Source organism: Micrasema longulum, unplaced genomic scaffold (assembly GCF_059751315.1).
Source record: "Micrasema longulum isolate JH-2025_06_02 unplaced genomic scaffold, ASM5975131v1 h1tg000429l, whole genome shotgun sequence".
Classification (NCBI taxonomy): Eukaryota; Metazoa; Arthropoda; class Insecta; order Trichoptera; family Brachycentridae; genus Micrasema; species Micrasema longulum.
The window spans coordinates 139,327-164,461 of record NW_028277629.1 but is presented as its reverse complement, the minus strand read 5'-3'; the positions used below and the strand labels follow the sequence as shown (position 1 = coordinate 164,461).

The 25,135-nt window shown below is 31.8% G+C and overlaps 1 protein-coding gene across 1 annotated transcript in view; it reads right to left on the bottom strand.

Annotated features, from left to right (window-relative positions):
* Window positions 1–12,030, bottom strand: part of NaCP60E (Na channel protein 60E) — a 213,991-nt gene extending 201,961 nt beyond the window's left edge. The window contains exon 1 of the mRNA XM_088226406.1: window positions 11,954–12,030. Within this exon, the coding sequence (XP_088082532.1) occupies window positions 11,954–12,015 (62 nt within the window). The 5' untranslated portion in view covers window positions 12,016–12,030. The remainder of the gene's footprint in view (window positions 1–11,953) is intronic.
* Between the last annotated feature and the right edge of the window lie 13,105 nt (window positions 12,031–25,135).

Below are 25,135 nucleotides of genomic sequence, written 5' to 3'. Positions count from 1 at the left end.
AAACTAGAACACGGGTCACGAGATCTACTGCAAACTCTGAATTCGGGCGACGGAATTTCAGGTTGCGGGACCCAAAATTCTCGATGTATCACCCGAAAATTGTAAAACCAAACCATGGCCAAGATTCAATGAGGAAATTCAACCTTACGGGAATTTACATATAAAAAATGTTTTCTTACGCGCGGTAAAAATTAGAGCGTTAAATTGTGTGACAAAATGTCGCAAAAATGAGTGTATAAAAATATTTTAATAGAAACAGATACCTTTGAACATTATATATTATTATACAACAGATACATTACAGCGTAACTATTATTGGATTAATTAGGTACTGATATGCAGTAATTTCGATGCCAGGTGACGGTAAGACAATTCTTGTTGTACCCGTTAGTACGGATAATAAGTTGGGTAATTCCAAAATGCGCCTTTTAACATTATTTGCAGTGCATCTCAATAAATCTTTATACAATTTCAAGAATGTTTACTCAAGTAAATCATAGGATTACTCGCAATACAGTAAATTATATTTTTATATATTTTGTTTCCTTGAATACGAATTGTTTTATTTCTTTATTTAAACGTGTTGGACATATTATAAATAAAACATTGGTGAATTTATTGCCCAATGGTGACTTCTTCCAACCAACTGATATCATAAAGGTATTATTTAGATAATTTAAGTTCTCTTATTGCTCTATAAACCTATTATTTATAAAGTACTAATGTTGTATTCATTTTCATTTTAATCTAGTTGAATACTAACTACCAAATTATTATCTTAAATTATTCTCAACTTTTCTCTGTTATATTTATATTGAGAATATAGGATTTTGTCATGTTAATTGTTATCTCTTATTGAGAGATGTACTGTTTCTGTCTGAAATTCCAACCGTCCATGTGCTTAATAGTTGCAAGATGTGTTGTAAATTTACTCTTTTTTGAAAAAAAAATAATCAATACACTAAGTTTTTAAGTCAATTTAAAAAATGGGTAAATAGGGGCTAGATTTCTCACCGTCCATGCGCTCTGTAGCCGGAAGACGTGCTGTAATTAAGCTCATATCTTTAATAACTCAAATGAAAAAGAATCCTAACCGTCCATGCGCTCTGTAGTTGCAAGACATCCTGGGATATTTATTTATTATACAGCGCCCTTAAGGTGATTTTTACAAAAATGGCGCCGTATAAACTATCTAACTATATATGTAATGAAGTAATCGGTTTGGCCGTTTTTGATAACGCGTCACAGTGTAAAATAATAACTATACCTGTCTCCTTTTCTAAAGCCAATTTAAATCCTGTCTCTTCCGTACCTTTATGAAGATTAAGAAAAGAAAAAAAATGCTTATTATTTGTTACCTGAAGTCAGTGTCCGCTTTGACCTCGATTGAAGTACGTATTTAATAGCTAATCGATTTTCGCTACAAAAACGCATGGCAAAATATAAAACCGATAATTCATTGAAAAAAGTCCATCCCGTAATTTTTTAATCTTTATGACTTCCAAAGGGGTGAAATTTAGTCTTTTGGATACAAAAATTTGGACAAATTAAAGTATTGTAATTATTGACACTTTTCTTTTAAAAAAACCCACAACTTCAGCAAACAAGACAAAATACTAAAAGACATCAAATAAATTCAAAATTTTGCAGTGACTGAGACAATGTATCATAATGTATTCCTTTGCATTAGTATCACACAGGCAAGCAGTGCCAGAGATAGTGCTAAACGTAGTTTTAGTTAATAATTACAGTTTCCAAAATAAATGTTTGAAAAGTTCAGATTTTAATTTGAATAAGGATAAATAACATTTAGGGCCATAAAAAAAGTAGGTAATAGGCGAAGTTTGAACAGTGCGAGTTAACAGAGAAAACGATAGTTTGCCTCGTTCCGAGCTGTCTCACAAAAAAAATAAAAAAATTCAAGAGTTTCGGACTGTCAAAACCATTATGTTATTGATTTCCCATAAATTACATTTTAGTAAAACATTGCATTCATATATCATATGGTTAACATGGAATATTAAAATTGTAAAGCTAAGTTTTTGTTCTGAAAATATGTCGCTTACCATAAAACAGATTTGCTTTTTGAATATAAATTATACCTAAAAAGACAGCAAGAATATTTTACAATACTAATGAAACATCTTTGTTTTCCGCACACGAACTGTTTAGTATTCCAAACATAATAATAAGCGTTAAACACAAAACAAATCAACCACAACACATGTAAGGGAACGCATCGACTCCCTTAACGATAAGGGACAGCAATAAGGAATGTGACATTTCATTATAAAAAAAGCCTTTGTGATACACATTGCGTAGCATTCTAAATAAGGTAATGACAAAAAACACCAATAAGTATAAATCAAACTCATACATACTAATAAATAGTAAACAATAAGTTTTAAGCTTAAGCATTTTATGTAAATAGTGTTAATGTAATTTTAACTTCATTCGAAAAACGTCCTGTAAGAAAAAACCTTTCAAAAAATCTACCTACCAACCATTAAGGTATATAACTAGATTCAACATGAGCGTTCAAAATATGCTCCCTCAACCTGCGGCCAATCGACATATGTATGTTTGATATAACGGACTTTAGTCTGTTGCGAGCATTCCCCGGCTACTTTTCACCTCGCAATTACTAAAATACCTATATTATGTACGCTAAGCTATTGCACCAATCGATCTGGAAAAGATAGAAAAAGCGATGGTATAGCATTTCACCGGTAAGCAATGTTTTTATTTTGGTCAATACTTGTTTAAAATAGCTATTTTAATGTTAATGTTTTTATGCTGAAAAACGTTACCAGTCGTAAGCTATCTCCTGTCTCTGTCTTGTTCAGTTAGTCGGGCGTATAGTGAAACAATAAAAAAAGGTGGCGCGTATGCGGAAGGGAGCAATATACTGAATATAACTTACAGTAAACCGATGTAAACAGTCCGTGCTTTTTACTGTACTACTTGTTTTGCTTGTCAAAGTCTACATGATATAACGTGACGATACTTACTCCCTCCGCTGGTCATTTCCTTTTCTTTTGAGGAAGACTTTCTAGCTCGAATTTCTATGGAGTGTTATTTCTATATATTATATCTTAATGCTACCAACAAAAATTTATTGCCTACTGATTTAACATATTTTTTAAATGAAAACTCGTCAGTTACAGAATTACAAAAATAAAGATTTTTTTTTTCTTCTTTTTTTTATACGCCTCCACTCGTTTGCGAGTGAAAATAAAGACTTAGCATATTTAAATAAGAAGGGTTGTATATTCTGGCCAAATTTCACTACGACAATATTTTGAGTTTTTCCAAATTTTTGTAGACAAGGATTGGATTCAACTCCCTAGGGAGCTATTAATATTAACATATTACAAGATGAAATACATTTAGGAGAAGGTTATAAAAAAATCTAGGCATCCACAGGACTTATGACCTGTCATTGGTTGGTTTGAGTGGCCACTTTACACACTGTGTAACATTTACCATTCTGCCTATATTTGTACATCTATATTCCTTTAATTCCTTAATATGTTGATGTTTGTGAAGTTGTTGATAAATCCACCATTTTTTCATGCGTTGGCTTGTATGTAGGTGAAATATTTCAATTAGATGAATCTCACCCACACAAATAGAGGTTTCACCTCTTTGACTTCACAAACATCAACAGATGAAGGAATTGAAGGAATAAAGATGTTCAAATATGGCAGAATAGTGAAAGTTACTCAGTGTGTAAAGTGGCCACTTAAACCAGCCAACGACAGTTCATAGGTCCTGTAGATGCCTAGACTTCTATATTTCGTTTCTTTCCGCACCTAATGGTGCATAGGACACTGCATTGGTACACCTTGGACTTCTTCATTACCATCTCTAAAATGTTCTTTACCTCTGTTGTAATAAGTTTAAATTTCATTATGTAAAAATGAATATTTTTTAAGCTATGGTAATAAAAAATCTGGCATCAATAGACGATCATATCTAAAAAACGCTAAACGAGTCTTTCATGTTCAATGACCATTAATATTTTGAAGTACAAATCATGTTTATCAAATAAAAATCAAGTGAATAATCGTTTTAAGATCAAATCGAAACTTAAAAAACTTGATGTTGATGTAATGATTCAATCAGCTTTTAATTGAGAGGAGCACCGGGGAGTTTATCTTAACAGTTTTTCCTTTCATAATGATTCCCCCAAAGTCAAAATATAATAGAACAAACCCTTGATTCGCAAAATCGACAAATTAGGGTAACTTCAATATAAAGCGAAACGCGATGCTTAACGATGGGGAAAATAAAATATAAGGGCGGATAATTTAAGCGAAATTTCTTAGTACAAAAAAATATGAATCGTAAATAAGTACAATATTTCAAGCGAATAATTTAAAAGTATTTTTGATGTTTAAAAGTCCGCATTGAGTGCTTTGCTTGAGTTGAATCATGTCCGGGTAGAGCAAACAACACCATTTTAACCACGGTGCATCCACTGATTTTCAACTTGTTTCATTTAAAATATAATTATAAGATTGGTTTCAGTAATTTTATTTGCGAAGATAAATTTAATAGTAATAATGATAATCGACAAAAATAACAATAACTTTATCCACTACATACACAGTAATAGATTTTTCTAGATTATGTCTAGTCTGCCCAACTAGGTCAACCTGTTTTAAGACATATATTTTTATGCAAAACAAACAATAACCTACTAGTTAAGTAACCATACAGTTAAACAAATTTAATTTATACCATTTATTATGTCAGAATGTTTTTGAGTAAATTTTCCGATTTTTCTCGACCTAAACCTGGTAATTGAAACCCAATAAACCTATTTTTTTACAAATTTATTCAATTGAACCCGAGTCATGGTTTTGCAATGTTCGGGTAACTTATTGAATATTTTGGGGCCCAGAAGCCAGAAATTTCTGTGCCCGAATTCAGAGTGCTCCTTTTGGGATTTGATGGAATAATTTGCTTTCACAAACAAAAAAATTATCCAATACTTATCTACAAATATGTGTTATCTACAAACTTATCTTAGGCTAGAACGGCATAAAACTCAGTATTTTACTATTTTTGGATACTTTTGCCCATAAAGAAGTTCGTATATTCATATGCAGTGGAACTCTTAAATTAATTCGCTATCTTAATAGTTAATTAGACCGATGAGACGATGACGATTTTTAAACGTGGTTACAGAATAAAATAAACAGATACTTGTATATCACATTGAGGCACAAAAGGCGGACGCTCGCACAGTCGGACGCTGGAGACAATTCATCCATATAAAGTAAATAAAGTCGGTTTTCAGAAGCTAAAGTTAGCGAGAAAAGAAAAAAACACCCAACAAAAGAAACCACAAATACCATGAGCATTTTTAATTTAAATTCATAAAAAAAGCCAGAACTATTCGTCTTAGTAAGTTGGAGCCAACTAATGTTAAGAAATAAAACCTGGAGTTGTTAATCTCCCTTTTCTCCTCCTCTGTGTTATTCCACCCCCTTCCCATCCCTCTCCCTTAATTACTTTTCTCGAGAAATTTTCTATTCTTGTTTATAATTTAAAACATGAAAATATGAAGGCGTTGATTGTGATAATCGCTTCTCTATTCAGAAAGGGTAATTTTATTCATTCGCAAATATTGTTTGATGTCGAAATTCCGACTAAGAAGAATTGTTTTTGCAAATAAATTACGAATTAAAAATTAATGATAAAAATCGTTTTCTTTGATGTGAATTCTTAGAAATAAATATGAGTTGACTTTTGAAAAATTACAGATTTTTTCTTAATCTTAGGTGTACCAACGGTCAAAAATGCGGCTGCATTAGTGCATCAATAGGCGTGTATCTAGCCTTCGCATGATAGGTAAAAGCGTTAGCCACTAACATACAGACCTCTGCTGAATTTACTAGTTGTTTAACCGGTAGAAAACTTACAGTAAAAATTGGTGACATTCAATCCCATTTCTTCCTTGCAACAAGTTGTGTTCCGCATCCCACTTGAGTGCAATACTGATAATTATCTTTGTAAATGATAAAATAGATATATTTGATGATGTAGAGGTATTTTTGTTTGCGAACGACATGAAGATTTTTTAAATAATTAACACCGTCAAAGATATACAAACTCTAAGGTAAATTTTTGACAAATTATTTATTTGGTGTTCGACTAATAAACTGCAAATAAACATTAAAAAATGACAGGTTATGCTATTTTCCAGATTAAATAACCCTATCCTATTTGATAAGTTGATAGGGAGCAACAAATTAGTTTCTGTTTCTGAAGTGCGAGATCTAGGTCTAATTATTTATCAAAAGTTGTCTTTCACCAGTCACATAAACTGCATGTTCAATAAATCCTTAAAAATGTAAAGATTTATTTTGCGAGTGACAAAGGACTTTCAAATATTAATAGTTTGAAATTGATTTATACAGCTTTAGTTAGGACCCAGTTGAAATACAACTCGATTGTATGGACTCCGTATAATATTATAGTTTACAGTAATATACTCTTGAAAGATTTCTAAATATTTTTATAATATACGTTAACTTTAAACTCGGAATCAGATATGTATCCGTTAACTGTGACTTCCTATTAAATACTTCAAACTAGTTTAAACTAATTGAGAGAAGAAATATTATTGGTTTATTGAATTGATTTAAGATTGTCAACTTTACATGGGACTGCCAAAACTATTGGGATTCATTAACTTCAAGGTACGAGGACGAATGGCTCGTCGAGTACCGCCGTTTAGTTGTAACAATTCGCGAACAGTATACTCATATAGTGCTATTCTGAATCGACTCCGTATACTCGGCAATAACTGTTCTGATGTTGCTGATATTTTAAACATAAAGTATAGTTTAAATAAATCTGTTTATATAAAAAATACAAAATACAGACAAATCAAAAATTTTCAATTCGATGATTAGAATTGTAGTGTGGATTAGAGTTAGAATTGTATTGAATGTGTAAAAAATCACAAGTGTTCGGAAATGTCTCGACCATAAAAAAAAATATATCAAAGAGCACACACAATTCATGTTTTGAAAAAAAAAAAAAAACTCATTAGATATTGCAAATACAAAAAGCATTATAAAATGAAAATAAAAATCAAAACCAATTAAAATGACAATTTATTGTTCAAAATAAATACTCGTCAATTTTTTAATGCATCACAATACCGCATTTAATTCGACTAAATAGTTTATGTTTACTATCACTTTTTATCAATGTTTCTTTTATGTTTTTTTGCACTTAAACAATGACTACATAGAGATTTATTTCGATAAAAGTACGATTTTCCGAATAATGAAATTCGGAATCCTGAAATCCTGAAAGAATTCCACCCTCCAAATCGCTTCGTTCTCATCGAAAATTCATCGAACGCGGAGGAAACCTTCGACTCCAAGGAATATTCCCGCTGTCCGCTGGGACGGGATAATGATTTTTACAAAGTTTTACAACTTATCCGAGCGTATAATACGAGTATAACATATTGTTTACATTCAAATTCATGTAAGATATCTAAGAAAACTTCCAAAAACCTTTTCATAAAACTTCATTCAAATGGCAACCCGTTAACGCCTAAGGTGTGTACATATTATACGGTAAGTGATTCAAAATGAACAAAAGCATATTAAATTGCGTTTCTGAGGCTTTATTTCACATTTTCGGCTGTACATACATATTTAATTTATAACCTTACTCGTTAGTGTGGTCATGTTAAAATAGTTTTGTTCCCCGGTATCTTTTTATTTCTAATTTGATGAAGACAGCTTTCGTTGCCATTTAAAACAAAAGAAACAAACCATCATACCGTTTCTCCGTAGGAGTAGGCAGAGAGGAAGGAATGCCACATCACTCTGTATTTGCATACAGGTCATGCTTCTTCTATATTCACACATCTTCTCATGCACGCGCGCCGATTATTCCTACTCTTGATATGTCCAACATCAAATATTTGATGGACTTGGTCATTACATTACATTTACATTTTTTTTTTGCACCACAGCAGGCCAGGAGGTCTAATTACACTGGTGAATTACATCACAGAGCACCCAGGCTTGAGAAAAATCACTTTTTTTTTTTTGTGTTCTCACCGGGAATCGAACCCGGAACCTTCCGTGCGTGAGTCAAGCGTCTCGACCACTACACCACGGAGGCCGCCAATGCCATGTCTTTCTCGATTTTCCTCGTTTTCTAAATACATCAACATTCGCATCGTAGGATCCTTTTAGCCGTTCTATCGCTCTACATGACCGAACCAACGCAGCACCCCTTTTATGATCTCTGCACTTATCATGCATTGTTTTATCACGCATGCACCTGAGAGATCGCATTTCGACAACATTCAACTAACTTTCATCATTGTTTTTACAGTTCCATACTTCACTCCCATACATAAGGGTTGGCACTTGAACTCCACTGTGAACTGCTAGTTTTGCTTCCAGCGACAAACATTTGTTTGCCAAGGTGGCAGTGCACTATTCATCCTATTCCTGGCAATCACCCTCCTTTTAATATATTTCTCAGTCTTTCCATCTCCAGTAAACATACTTCCCAGATACACCAACTCTTTTACCTGATTTAGAATATCTCCGTTCACACTGCTCTCACATATAGTTATATTTCACCCTTTTTTCATTAGCAAATCGCTTTTCTTCCATCGTAGACTTTCATTACCAAAAAATGCAGGTCTGTTTTGCTTCTAGCAAGAAGTGCGGCATTAAGAAGGTGTTGTAATTAAGGTTATTTTGTTATTATTTCCAAGTATGTATCGTTATAATGGAAAATTTATATTTATAAAATTTAGATTATTATGATAACTGCGAACGTCTCTGGTCTCTGGTCTCTGGTCTCTGGATCTAATATAGTAAAGAATGTTTTAAAATAAAATATAAAATAAATTTGTATTTTATTCTGTCAAACATGTTAAACAAGTTCAAATTTCCTTTGCAAAAATTTCAACACTTTAATTTTGTTCAGATTTACATAAATTTATAATGGCTTTGGAAAACGCACACCGATCCTTTGACACGAATTAAGTAAGAAATATCTATATTTGATGGTAAATTATTGAACTGCCTCGACGTTTTCAGGTACTCATTATTTGTAGGTAAATATTTTTTTCCATTTGGGGCGTTGTTTCCTTATCGCGATAAATTTAGACAGCGAAGCGGATCAAAAACAAATTTATAGGCAATTATTCAAACCGAATCTGATAATGGCATATCACGTCCTGTAAAGCTGTCGGTAAGGGCTCGCAAACAAACAATAAAACTGGTTCGGATGTGTTTTATACCGAAAATAAATATCCCAAACTCTCATAGAACTGAAGATATTAAGGAACTAAAATACGGTCAACCGGTTCATATAATATGTATATGTATAGTATAAACATAAGACCGCCAAGATTCACAAAATACGAAGAAAGATATTTTTAATGTTTAGTTAAAGAGGTGTCGAAGGAAGTTGTGACAAATACACCACAACACCTAGACCAATTGAAACAAATATATATATATATATAGATTTCGTTCTTGCAGTTGACGGGAATCGAACCCGCGACGCCAGTTTTATAGTTAGGCCCGGTTATTGGATCGTTTGTAATAGTTAAAAATAGACGAAATGGGTTGTTTTGTCTATAGTAACTAACGGTGGTTAGTAAAATTCTTTAGCCATTAGTTAAAAATTTAACCCGCCAATGTTGGCGACTAAAACGTTTTACTATAAAGGGATTTTCAATTGGCGCGGGTAGGTTTTGACGGCCCGTGGCAGCCATTTTGTTTTGATGACATCTGTCATATATTTTTTAATTTAATTACTTACGACAAATCACAATGGCAAGTTACACAATTGAACAGCACGTTCAAATGATAAAATTTCATTATCAAAATGAGTGTTCGTTAGTGCAAACGTTGCGCTCATTGCGCCCATTTTACAATAGACGTGGTGGCCCTTCACAGTCAACTCTTTAACGTTTGGTGGCCAAATTTGAAACGACCGGTTTGATAACAGCCAATACATCTACGTTCAAAAAATGTAAGATCGGCCGAAAACATCGCCGCTGTCCGTGAAAGTGTACAGCAGAACCCAAAGCAGTCGATTTTTCGTCGTGCACAAGAACTCGGCCTTTCGCAAACTTAACTTGGTGAATGTTGCGTCGAGACTTAGGCCTATACCCTTACAAGATTCAACTGTTCCAGGAATTTAAAGTTCAGGCTTCGAATCGTTTGGAAGACAACCCCAATTTTTGCCGAAAAATATTTTTTAGCGACAAGGCACATTTTTGGATGAATGGCTATTTCAACAAGCAAAATAGCCAGCAAAATAAGACAACACCAACCCACGCATGGTTCTCCAGGTGATAATGTATACTCAAAAAGTTACCGTTTGGTCTGGATGTTGGGCCAACGGCGTCGTTAATCCGCATTTATTCGAAAATGATGTTAATGAGGCGGTCACGGTCAACGGCGAGCGCTACAGAACGATGATAACAAATTTATTATGGCCCAAATTGAACCATATAGACCTAGACGACTCGTGGTTTTAGCAGAAGGGTGCTACGTGTCACACAGCGGACGCTACGATTGACATGTTGCATGAACGATTTGAGGGTAAGGTTATCTCTCGCGCTAGGTGATCTGAATTGGCCATTAAGGTCATGCAATTTGACCCCGCTAGACTTTTTCTTGTAAGGTTTCTCGAAATCATAGGTCTATGCAAATAAACCACAATCAACCGATGCCCTAATGGTGAACATAACACAGGCCATCGCTCAAATTTAGCAGGATCTAAGCGGAAGAGCCATTGAAAATTTGACCACTAGGATCCGTGCCACCCGAACTAAGAACCCGAGGCAGGCATTTAAGCAATGTCATATCTCGCATTCAATGGCACATGTGGGTTTTTCAAATAAAAATAGAATTTTGTTAATTCCTTACACACAATTCAACATCTACTCGCCCTTATATATGTTTGTGAAGTTGATAAATTACGTTGTTGTTGATAAACGTGTATGTTGATACGTGTATGTTGATAAATTACCTGGTCCATGAAGAAGTATAGAAATTGAAAAAATAACATTTTCAGGCGTTGCCTAGTATGTAGGTGAAATAATTCAATTAGATGAATCTCACCTGCATAAATAAAGGTTTCAGCTCTTTAACTTCACAAAAATCAACAGATGAAAGAATTGAAGGAATATAAATGTTCAAATATAGGCAGAATGGTGAATGTTACACAGTGCGTAAGGTGGCCACTTAAACCAGCCATTGACAGGTCATAAGCCCCGTAGATGCCTAGACTTCTATATTACCTTTTCTTAAATGTTCTTCATCTCTGTTGTAATGTGTTAATATAAGCAGCTCCCCAGGGAGTTGAATCCAGTCCTTGTCTACAAGAATTCGGACAAACTCAAAATATTGTTGAATTATATTTTAGTTACATAAACCTTTTAAGTATATTAAATTATTGTTTTTATCTAATTTAAGCTTATTTTATTATAGCGTGATTAACAAAAAAACATTCGTATAAATAACAAAATCGTATGATTTCCTTATTTTGCGTGCGTTTTACCAGACTACAGCCTTAAAATACACATCTGAACAATGAAATATAATTGAAAAGAAGCTAAGAAAACATGGCTTTAACTGACGGTTATTGTACTAATCGCTAAATTGCTGGCATTATTTGACATCGTTTGACACAATTAAGTTGGAAAGGATGACGAACATTTTTTTTTTGTTTTTTATACCTAAAAATTGAGCTCCGATGTATCCGAAGTGATTTGCTGATTTGCTAAACGTCAAAAAATATAACTACCCCGTCAATCTGCCGCCGGTTGCAATTATACATTACTATTTTCATATCCAATTTCCCGTAGTACTGAACATTATCTTTGTTTACCCGTTTAACAGTAATGAAATGAAAAAAATATTACAAATGCACTCACTCTGCCTCCTCTATAGTCTCCGTCATGGCGAGAAACACGCAGTTTAGCAAAATGGTGGCCATGACGACGTAGTCGAAGAGTTGGTTAGTACACAGGAAGATGCAAGCTCTCCTCACGGGAGACCAGGGAGACCACCAGAAGAACGAACTGGTGGCCGTGAAGCGGTGGATGTAGTTCTTGCGGAACCGCTTCGACACCACGCAGAACGTCTGGAAATGGAAAACACAACACTTAGCTAGAAAGAAAAGTCAATACATCAAAAAGGAGATGGACATATGATACTATGATGTATGGGCTAATCTGATGCTGGATAAATAATAAAGAATAGTGAAACGTCGGTAATGGACAAACAGTGAGAAAATATAAATGATAAACTTCTATTTACTTAACTTGAACTGTTCAAATGCTAACCGAGGCGATGTGTTTCTTGAGATTGTGATTTCGTAAAAGACCGGTATTTTTTCGTGTTGTCATGGGAGCTAGCCACAACATTACATTAATAAATGACTCGTTTGTTTTACACGTAAATACAATAAATAGGCATTTACAAGGATTAAACCTGATATTTCTTTGTAGAAAAAAAGTGGATTTTATATATTGAGGAATACTATTCTACTGTAAAACCAAATTTTATGTTTTATAAGTCATTTAAGTGTTATACGTATTCAGGAGTTGTTGAAAAAATAGGGGCTCTCAAATATTCGTGCAATTTGTAAATAATAATTATAAAATAACTTTTTGTATTTATTTATATATCAACGGTTCAAAGTAATATATAATATGAAATATAGTTAAATAATTTAAATTAAACAACTAAGTGAAAGTAAAATATTTTTTTAAAAATAACAAAAAAGTAAAAAAGAAACATAACATACCTAAGATGACAAATAAAAGATAACAATTAACGAAAGAAAATCTTGTGTCCTAAATATAAATATAATAAAGTAGAGTTGAGAATAACATAAACATAAAGTGGCTAGTATTTAACTAGGTTATAATGAAAAACAAAAATAACGCTACAATGCTACTTTATGAATAATAAGTTTTTGGAGCAATATGAAAATTTTAATAATCGAAATAACACTTTTATTTTATAAGTTGGTTGGAAGAAGTTGCCATTTGGAAATAAATCTACCGATGTATATTTTTAAATATAAAGAAATAAACCAAAAGACGTATCCAAGAAAACAAAGTTAAATTTAATTATTTTTTAAATCATTACTTTAAAAAAAAATACTGTGTGAGATTAAATTTTAATGCATTAACAGAGTTTGAATTGAAAATATCAAATATTTGTTCAAACTTATTTCCATACCTATATATCCTGGATATGGGTGAATGCTTTTCGAAGTTGGTACAAGAATTGTTACAAAAAACAATTCTCTACTTCTAGTGCACCTACCAGGTATTCGAATTTGAATTAGTACAAGTAGAGGAGGGCTGTCAATTATTGATTTTATTATTTTAAATAAGAATAATAAATCAGCTATAACTCTTCGGTCTGACAATTTAAGTAATCTCATTTCACTTCTAAAAAATTTAAAATTTAAGGCTTCTACAGGTGTTTTTAATTTATAATTTACCAATAATTAATAATAATAAAATCATTATAGACGCTTACTTTGCAAGCAGATCTACATTAATACAAATATATTTATGTATACATTTTACGTTTAAAGCACTTGTTATTAGTAAAGTATGCCTAGATAAATAAGCTGGTATAGCTTTGAAACCGGTCGGTAGAAAAAAATAATAATAATTGGTTAAAAACCAAGTTGTCTTATTTATTTTGTAATATTTATGTACACTTGGATTACATAAAACAGCGTTTTTCACTTTTGTTTTATTGCATATTATTTGATTCGTGCTTTAGCGTTAAACTATTAGATGATATTTTGCGTTTCGGTAACGCTAGTTAACTCTCCCTTTCCGGCGATGTGGAGCTGGTACAGTGACTAGTCTAGTACACATAGCAGTGCATCTAATAACTTCAAAGTCGTCATAAATATAATAAATTTTAGATTGAGATTTTTGGTTTTCTTACGATTTACATTTACGTATCGGTTAATTTTTTTTCATCAAATAGGTAATACTTATCGGGAATAGAAAAAGCGTTTTATCAGAAATCGCAGATAAATCACTTATACAATAAAAAATTCGCCTATGTGTCGTATGTTGCACTGAACATTAAATTATTCTTACGTCTCACTCTCGAAAATACGGATATATTTGGGAGCGAGAGAGACAATTTCACGCGTCACACGCGCTAACAGAAAAGTTGCTAGTTCTGCCTGATGCCAATTGGCGGCTCTTCGAATTTCGTCGGGCGTGATTCGTTTTCTTTCGTTCGCGTTGCGAGTATGATGGTTTTTTCATGTTTTAAGCGACTTAATTATTATAATTGTCAACGTTAAGTATAAATAATTTCCTACTAATATTCCATTAAAGGTATCAGCTCTTTAAGTTCACAAACATCAACATATGAAAGAATTGAAAGAATATACATATATGTTCAAATATGGGCAGAATGGTGAATGTTACACAGTGTGTAAAGTGGCCACTTAAACCAGCCAATGACAGGTCATAAGCCCTGTAGACGCCTAGACTTCTATATGACCTTCTTTAAAATGTTCCTCATCTCTGTTGTAATATGTTAATTAATAATATCAGCTAAGTGTCATTTTTTACTGTTATTTTTCAACTAATTCCTTAAGCACTCATCTTTGTCCCTCCGGTTCCTTCAAAGGCGAATTTAATTTATTTTTCGAACTCGAAATGATACGGGGACGTAATTAACCAGCAGAAGTAATACCCCCGGAGTGCCGTTCGGCGGCAAGACCGAGGGTGGTTAAATATTATTTTCCGTATGAATATTCATAAGAAAGAAGAGAAAAACCTTCAGAGGGAATTTCCCTAACACGAATATCATAACCGCCGGCGTCGGATGATTTATCTCCGCCGTTTTTTTCTAAAGTGCGAAATAGAAATGAACAGTGCAAAAATGTATTTTCCGTAATTTGAAAAAGATTAACAGCGCTGTGCCGGGAAATAAAACGTTTAACGCGTTAGTAAAAAGGTTAAGCAATTGTAATTATAATACTTGCGGTTATCGGTTCAGGAATTACGTACGTGGTCGACTGTACATGTGGATGCATGTTAATAGTATTTTTCTCTTCATGAATTAGGTGTTAAGAACATTCATTATTAACTACGTAAAGACAATATTAAATTTGTGCTTTATTGGTCAGTTAATTGACCTTTTTAACATATTAACGCTTATTCGTAAGTTTTATTTTATATATTTTAGAAGCGCGTAAAAAGTTTACAGAAACATTAATTTTAATATTATTTGAAAAAACCAAAATAGTTTAAAAAAATCTTAATCAATGTTTATCGAGTTAACCGTGTTTTAGGAAAATAAACAGTATATTCTTCTTCTTATGGTTCCTCTCCCCGATGGAGGTTGAAAATCATCATTGCGATTCTTACTTTATTGACAGCTGCCCTGAACAAGGACTGAGGGCTGCAATGGAACCAGTCGCGCAAGTTCTTAAGCCAAGAGATGCGCCTTCTACCTGCACTGCGTCTCCCTTCAATCCTTCCCTGTAGAATGACTGGTAATTTTTTTTTTTTTTCATCTCTCATTCAATCATTCAATGTAAAAAACTAAACGATATATAAAAACTAATAACCAATTCGCCGCCACCTTGAGTTTGCACCTGTTGTTTGGAATCCCCGATACACAATTTATATATCACAATGAGATAGAATACAGAATAGATTCCTTTAACTTCTGGATCATAAATTTCTTACATATTTTGACTCTAATGAAGACTCTTCTTCCTTTCATAGTTTAAGTTCCCTTACTAAACTTAGGAGCATTTCTGATCTGTTTTTCCTCTTCAAAATATTAAACAATTTTATCGATAGTCCATATCTCTTGGAGCGTATTTCAATCAATTGTCCGGTAAAGTCAACACGACAAGTTAATTTTTTTATAATTTATTGCTCAAAAAAAATATGTTGAAAACTCGTTTATTTATCGTAGCTGCTCCAAATTTAATTTACTTTGTCCCCATTTAGATGTTTTAATACAAAATTTTGTGACTTCAAAAAAAACTTTTTGAAACACTGTAAAATAAAACATTTGTCATTGTGTAATAAGTTTATGTTCCTTTGAATATGTTTATTTTATTATGATATCAAAATTTTGAATTGGTCAACTATATTATGAAAATCCCTTTCCTTCACTCCTCCACTCTATTTCCTCATTCCTTAACCTTCTTACGAGCTCTTTTTTTTCTCATGTCTTATATAAAATATTATTTTTCTTTTTACTGTGTAACATGTTCTTTCATTATATTTGTGAAAAACTTTAACTGGATGTATTAACTATTTTTATATTTTGTATTCTTATAAAACAACTGTTGTTTTTCCTTATTAAATAAAAAAAAAAAAAAAACTTAATTTATAAAAAATGTCGGGTCATAAAAAAGCGAATTATTCTCGCCTCGATATTTTCAAAGTGGTATCTTAGAATTATTGCAGTTAGATGTACATTTTGAGCTATGAAAATAAGTACAGAATTTAATGTCCTTTAGATTTTACGAAGAACCAAATAAAGAAAGACGATATTCTTTGAAAAATGTGTCAAGAAAAAATAAATAACATTTGGAATGGCGTAATTGTTTAATGCGATATAAAATGTCTTTAAAAATATGAGTTTTAATCAATTTGCATGAAATAATGGTTAAAAACGGGATTAAATATAAAACCGTTGGAATATAAAAGAAAACGAAACAAATGAACGAAATAGTGGTAAGATTGTTATTATTTGTTTATATTTAACTCGATGATTTTTCTACCGATGAATATGTTTTAACTTATAATTATCATTTTTTTGGAAACTTCTTACCTTTAAGATGTACGGTAAAACCACAATGATTGGCACATTAAGCGTACTAATTGAGTCAATATTTTTAAATAAATTAAACAATCATCATTTGAATGTACACTTTTTTTTGCATCAACAAATGTTAGTTGATTTTAAACGAATCATTGATATTAAGAGGATCTTTAATTTTCTTTAGAGAAATAAAGATGATTGAAAATATACTGTTATAGCCATTTATTGGCACCTCTAGTTATTAATTGGCATAGCAATTTTGTCAGTTATTGACACCTTTAAAATTTCCGTGTATATGGCAAAAAATAAAAGACGTGGTATTTTTTATAATTATTAAATGGATACAATATTATTTAAAAAAAACAAAGTATGGCTCAATCTCAATGTTGATGGATGCAAAAAACGAAAAAGACATGGCACGATCAAGTCCACGAAATACTTGAAAATGGATATGTCAAGAGTATGAATCATCAGCGAGCGTGCATGAGAAGATGTATAAATGTAGAGAAAGCGATGTTTGTATGCAAAGACAGAGTGATAAAGCAGTCTATCCTCTCTGCCTACCCCGACGGAGAAACGACGTGAACGACGTGAACATAACATTAAAATTCCCAAATTCCATACAAGTCATGGTCAAAATAGCTTTGTCTTCAAGGTGTAAAAAAATATAATAATCTTCCTTATGAACTAAAAACTATTAAAAAAAATATTTCAGTAAATAAATTTAAAGCAAATCTAAAGAAATTTTTTGAACTCATGTAAAAACAACATTAAATTTTAATAAGTATGAATGTATTTTTGTTTTTTTTTATTTATCCTATGTTTTCATTTTTCTTTTTTGTGTACTCGTATTTAAAATTATATAAAGTCTTATAAATAAACAACTAAAACAGCGTAAGTCTCTCTCTAAGCACAAGAGTTAGTCTCTTTTTTTGGAGAGTTACAGTCATAATATTTCCTCGATGTGTAAAAGTAGATATGTTTAGAATTTTACAAAAACATGTACTTTTTATGAAATTTATGAATAAAAATAAAAATAAAAAATAAAAAAATTATGGAAAAAATTATTGAGATGCGACGATTGTAAGTAGAATATGTTAAATTAAAGTGCTGGATTTAATGAATAAATTTTGTGTCTCTCGCATCATTTAAGAGTTGATTAAAAAAACATTTGTCACTCTGAAGCGTTTTGAGCGTTTCAATTTTTGATGGACTATTGTATTTTACTATCTAGAAAGAATGAGTGCGTGTTAAAACAGAGCAGATTGAGACTATTTTGGATAAGACAATGTGGAAGTTTTGTGTAATTTGAACATCAAAACGGCAATAATCACCAGCTTTACTAAAATAATTATTTTCGTAATAGGCTTGTCTTACCAGAAGAAAAGTGTGTAAAAATGTTTCCCAGTTTCCCATTTTCTTTTCTTACGGTTATTTGTTATCAAAGTGTGCCAGAGTTAATGATAATTGCTTTACCTTTGGCCTTTGCAGGCTCTCGTAAACATTTATTCCAAGGACCACTTTTTCAACGCCCATTGAATATGCCAGGACTTTTCGTTTCCTGCAGAGCGTTTGTTACCACCACCTTTTGAAGGATTAACGATTGCGAGCTTTTCGTTTTTTTGGATTAATCAAGAATGCCGAAAAGTGTTTATGTGGCTGAAATTATTCTGAAAGGATGGAATCGTTTTTGCAGTGGATACATACTTTTATTTGAACTTGTAAGAGCAAAAATTTTTTTGCGACGTATCGCAATTAAAGTAGTAGTAGCATGAAAAATCATCACATAATCAGATAATAAAACTTAAAATTTCAAAGTATTAATGTGTATAAGCAAACGTGCAAAATAAGCAGTTCACAATAGTGTCCTGGTGCTTACCCCAATGTAGGTACGGGAACGAAGTATGGATTTAGAAAACCAGAAATAAAATTAGTCTGAAAGTTGTCGAAATGCAATTTCTCAGGCGAATGTGTGGTAAAACTACTTAACGTTTTATCTTATGTATCGCACAAAGGTAGATGCACAAATGTCGAGATCCGTGCATTATGTAGGCTGAGAAAAACACTATCGATAAAATCAGAAAAGGAACTCTGCGTTGGTATGGACATGTAAAGCGAATGGACAGCGAAACGACGGCTAAAAGGGTTTACGGTGCAAACGTCGATGGATGCAGAAAAAGAGAAAGACCGAGAAAGACACGGCATGACCAAAGCTAACAAATATTTGAAGTCAAACAGATCAGAAGTCAGAATAATCGGCGCTCAAGCATGAGAAGGTGTATGAATGTAGAGGGAACGAATTATGTATGCAAACGGGACAGAGTGATATAGCGTTTTATCCTTTCTGCCTACCCTTACGGGAAAACAGCGTGATGGTTTGTTTGCAATTCATACTGTTTCCAGGTAGATGAAAAATGCAGTTCTCTGTGTGTGAAATTGAACCAGAATCCAGGTCGAATAATTCTGAATTAGAAAATAAAGTGCAGACACGTACGCCTCTTTGTTATGGACCCCGTGTTTGCCTACTATTCTAGAGGTCCTAGTTTTGATCGCTACCAGAGTAAAAGTGAAATATTTATTTTAAAGGTTCATTAAAGTGAAATATCTCATTGTTCTTGGACTGGTACCTGAAGCGTGGAAATGATTACCTTAGTTTCATGTGACATGTAATCAAAATACGCTGCATTAGGTTAAGAAATGCGGCACTCTATGCACCACTGGGTGTGAAAAGGGTCATGATGATGATTTGGAAAAATATCGGAGTTTTGAAATGTATTTTTCAGTCAAATTCAACATTCCTTCATAGGTAAAACATAAATTCCCCGGACCCGTTTGTTATCTCACCTTCCCGTTTCTTGGCTTTATTATTTCCACCCTTCCGATGTGTTTGACAGCCCCTCGCAGGTTGTGATCAACGATAACATTAACCCTCTTATAATACGAGCATCACTCACAAATATTCTTCTGTGCCTGAAAAGGCCAACATTTTTATGGCAGTGTGAATGAGACAAGAGGAAAATCTTTTGAATAAATTGTATTTCAACGGAGGCTTAGAATTTGTGATGTTTTCATGAAAACATATTGTCATCTAATTGAACAATAAAGTTTGTTGCTAAAGGGATTTATTTTCCACTTATTTGTTGATAAATTCGTATAAACTACTTTAATTTTTTTATTACGCTTCGACCGGTTTCGAGGTTACTACCTCATAGTCAGGAATTTAACTAGTGAAGTGGTTTATACAAATTTTTAAACAAATAAGTGTAAAATGTCATACCACAAAGTGAAAAATGTTTTTGATAACCATAAGGATTTATTTTCAATCTGTTATAACAATTTATTATATTATCTATATAAATCTGAATCACTGCGCCGTTGTTAGGCTCGCAAAAACTCGAACATGGCTTGATAGATTTACGTGCGATTTTTTGCAAAATTTTCTAATTTACGTTTTAAAAGTTTATAAATAATAACATCTTCAATATGTTGAGTGGAAAAAAAGTTAAAAGAATATGTCTTTTAATCGATTACCAGGGTTGCATTAGACTTATAAAAAATACTAAAATATCTTAAAATTAAAATTGATTATCAAATTAACATCAAAGTTGTAAATAATTTTAATTACATAATGTAATTATTGGAAAAATTTCGAATGATTTTTTTGTTGTAAGCACACGTTAGGAATTCAAGTTTTGTTGAAAAGGATTTGTATTCTTGTGAACTCGTGCAATCAACAATGTTTTGAGTTTATCCAAACGATCATGGACAAGAATTGGATTCCACCCGTTGAGAAATTATTAAGATTTAACAATAAAACTAGCTAACGACAGGCCATAAGTCCTATAGCTCCCAGACTTTCATATTTCCTCTCTGTTGAAATAAGTATGTTAACTCATAACATTTAAACATAAAAATACGTGTATATACGAGTATATCTAGGTACCAGTACACAAATATACATATTTTATTTGTACAAAATATTCCTTATCGACATAAGTGCTTGTATGAGAGGATATAATATATTATGACACTAATAAAAGTCGATAAAATAACATCACATATCACTCGTCACACAGGCTGTAGGAACAGTTTTTTAACAGTATTTTTTAAATGCGTATATGTTTTTCATATCTTATAAGTCACTAGAAAGTGAATTGTAGAACCTTATTGCTGTTTACACAAAACTGTTTCTTTTTCCGTTAGTCCTATGTTGTTCGTAGGTTAAATTATTTGACGCTCTTGTATTTTTTGGATGTATTTTAAAGTTTAAATTTAATTAAATATTATAAATATCATATTTACCTTTCTGTGTAAATTGAGCATTTTTGTTATTTTATTTAAACCTTAAGTTTTAGTATGTTTATTACAATCCTAATCTTAACAGAAGTCATAATAGAGTGTCATGGTTAACGGTGTCAAAGGCTTTAGGTAAGTCAATAAATATTGGGATCACGTATTTACCTTTATCGAATTCATCATTTATATCATTCATAGCGTCTTCTAAAGTTGCTGCCGTATTACTATTTTTCTGAAGAGCACACTGTCATGGATCAAAACCTCCATTCTTGTTAATAAATTTGACAAATCTAGTAAGAAGCACCTTTAAAAAAATGGTTGGTGTACTGAGTAAGCTAATTGGTTTAAAGTTTCCACATTAATTTTTACTTCCTGACTTAAAAATTTACAATTAGGATATTCGGCTTTTTCAATAAGACTGCTGATTATGTTAGACAATGGTGAAGCAATGATATCTTGAATAGTTTTTAGATCTGTTGCCGTTATTTCGTCACAACCGCTGGATTTACCACTTTTTATTTCCTTGATTATCTTTAAAATTTCTCCCCCATCAGTTGAAACAATAAAAATACTATTTTTTGTTTTAATCATATTAATATTATTTGTGCAGGTGCATTTATCTTTCTGTTTGAATTTGAATCAAATAGAAGTATTGAGACATAGCATCAGTATTATTTTGTGCATCACTTATAATACGAGTACCATCAAATGTTATTAACGCTTCAATTATATTTTCTGTTTTTTTTATATATTTCCAACAGTTTCTTTAACTATATTTCAAAATTTCCTTATGTCGCTAACTAAACGTTTATCCCGCGAGCTTATGTAATTCTTCTTTGCCTTTCTTATTTAATTTAATAATGCGTTTTAATATCCCTTTTGAATAGTTTCTAAAGCATTTCTAATTTTTTGCACGGTTTACAATTTGCTTCTATATTTTATCATTTTCATAATATCTGGAGTTAACTTGTTATTATCTATCCTCAAACGATATTTGTTCACTTTCATAGTTATTGACTTAGATAACGAAATAATCGCTATTAATTTTTCAAAATTAATGTCGTCTGGTTTTAACCTTTTAAGTTGTTCATTAACTATATTCCCGAAACAGTAAGTATTTATAAGAGTTCTCTCAATAATTTGAAATTTCAGTTCATGTTTTTCAAAGTTAGTAGCAAATGCTTTTATTATCCAATAATCCAGTCCCGACCAATCATGCAATTTCAATAAACATGTCTTCCCAGCACTATTCAGCGAATGATCAATTAACGTACTTGTTTCATCAGTGACTCAACGCTTGGCTATTTTCAGTTTATTTACGATCTCGAAATTATTTAAATCTATGATGAATCTATATGGACATGTTGTGACAGAATTTTCGTACAACAAATCATCAATGATTGAAAAAAATACTAAACTTTGACAAATTTTCATCAGTCCTCTAAAAAACCATTTACTGGATCAAATGTTGGTGATCTATAAAAGGTACATAATTTTAGTCTGTAAAATTGTTAATCACCATAGTATTATATTTCACAGATTCGTAAAGTAATTAGAAACTGAGTGTTTTTTTAAATATAAATTACTGTTACTCCACTTCTTAGATCGGAATTTCTGAAATTGAATACATGCCTTTATATCCTTTAATTAATAACAACATTCGTTAAAATAATAACATTCGTCTGTGAAAAGCCAAGTTTCACCAAATACTAATTGGTCAGGATCAGAATAATTCATGATCTCAATTTCGTGCATCTTATTTCTAATTATTCGTAGGTTTGCAAACAATATGTTAAGATTCTCTATATTGGGACTTTGTTTAACTATTTCAGTAGCAGTAGGTTTCATAACAGATTTTTAATGTCAGGCAAATTATCGAGAAAAGCAGAGAATTCAACAAACCTGTGTTTCTCTGTTTCATCGGTTATAAAAAAGCTTTTGACTCAATTCATCAATAAAATAAGTTTGTACGTAAAACTAAACAGGATATCGCCTTTCCACGATTTTGCCAGAATCGTGGAAAGACGGGAGTGTTGTCAAGTTACGGAAGGTGTTGACCTCGCTCTTTCATGACATTGGTCGTAGGGAGTCAGAAAAGTTGATGCATGCCACGGATTGGAGAACCTTACTGGATGTCAAAAATAAAATATTAAAAATAAGGAATAATTTAAAAAATATATATTTATAGGTGACAACCATGAAATTTCGCATAAATAAATTGTCAATGTTTTTATGAATGTATGTATGTGTATGCGCATGGGTGTATGTACGTGTGTGTGTATGTACATGTGTATATATGTGTATATTTATATATACATGTGTGTATATATGTGTATGTCTGTATGTATATGAATCAAAATGTGTCTCCGAATAAGTTTATATTTTGTTTGTCTGTGCTCTATATTAATTTGTTAACTATTATAATACATAAAAATGTAATTGCCTAGCTTGGAACGGGGTATGTACCCTTGTTAGCTGAGCAAAGTGAATATGGAATTGTATTTTGATAAAGAGTGTGAATAAATAAATAAATAAATATAAACTTAAAAAAAAAACAAAAATTTAGATAATTGAAATTTCGTGTTAAATGTCGAAGTATTGCATATAAAAAAATATAATTTTAATAATGGTATGCCGTATATATCGTCCTCAAAGATTTGCTTATGGATACTTAATCGTGAAAGGAATTGTGGCATTTTATAAAGTAGGGTAAAATTTTGCGCATTCCTTTACGTGAGTAAACACATCAAAAGTCGCCGAACTTTATTTTGAGAAAAGAAAAGTCGCCGGTACAATGGGGGTGATTTATTTTGCACGTTAATGTACGTCCAAATAAAATGAAACTAGCAGCCGACGCAACGCGACGCATGAAATAAACAAAGTTAACTCACGCATATACGAAAGAGGTCGGAAGTTTCCGACAAAACTTTCAAATATTAAAAAAATAAATTATTAGTTTTATTTTCATAAACAGTCGTGTATGTTAACCGAAATACTTATAATTGTTTATTTTTCACCATAAAGGCTTCCAAACAAATGCGTAACTAGGTGTTCTAAACCAATTAGAAGGAGTGTGTGTATTTGTGGCTTCCTGTATATTTGAGAATACGTATTTGTGTGAAGTAGGTTGTGTGTAAGTATGCATTAGTATGCATCAATGTGTAAAATAAATTAAATTGAAACACGAACAATAAACTGATTCCATACAGTTATTAGGTTTACGTTTTTTCTGGAATACTTTTTCATACCAACAAAGATTTAACTTTACATTAAATAATTCAACAATGCAATAAGATGGTTCAGTGTTTTAAAAAAAAATGTTAATGCACTATCAAAGAAACCCAAAAATTTATCTTAATTTTTGCATGTTATATTATTAGCGCTCTGATTTTTCGTATTTCTGAAATTACTCCGCATGTGATGTCAAAGCTTCTCTTCCCCTTATTCTCGGTCAGTTCTGCCGATTGGTCCATTGACGGTAATCAAGCCGGATATCTTTCACAGCTTTGGATACATTTTTTAATTCATATGAACTAGTGACGTCGTTCAAAGTAGTTGGTTTTTGTTTAAATATTTTTAATGATTTTTTTGGTACATTTTCAAGTAAATTTGCCGAAAAATTTAATGCTCTTTGCAGTAAAATCTAATGCTCTAATTTTGTCCACGCCCATGAAAACATTTTTCGTATCCAATTTTCCGGAGGGTTGAAGTTCCTCATTTATTTGTTTATTTTTTTATTTTCCACTTACTAAACAAGATTAATAATACAAATAATTTGACTAAGTTTGAATAAGTTACCCGTGCCGAGAATACTGAATAATATAATTTGTTTTAAATATTTTTATGTTTGAGAATATACAAAGAGGATTTAATATACAAGGATAATAATTAATTATTAACAAAATGTTCAGACAGTTTTGTACACTAAGTATTTAAGTTTATATTTTATTATTTACCTGTATTATTAAATTATGAAAAAA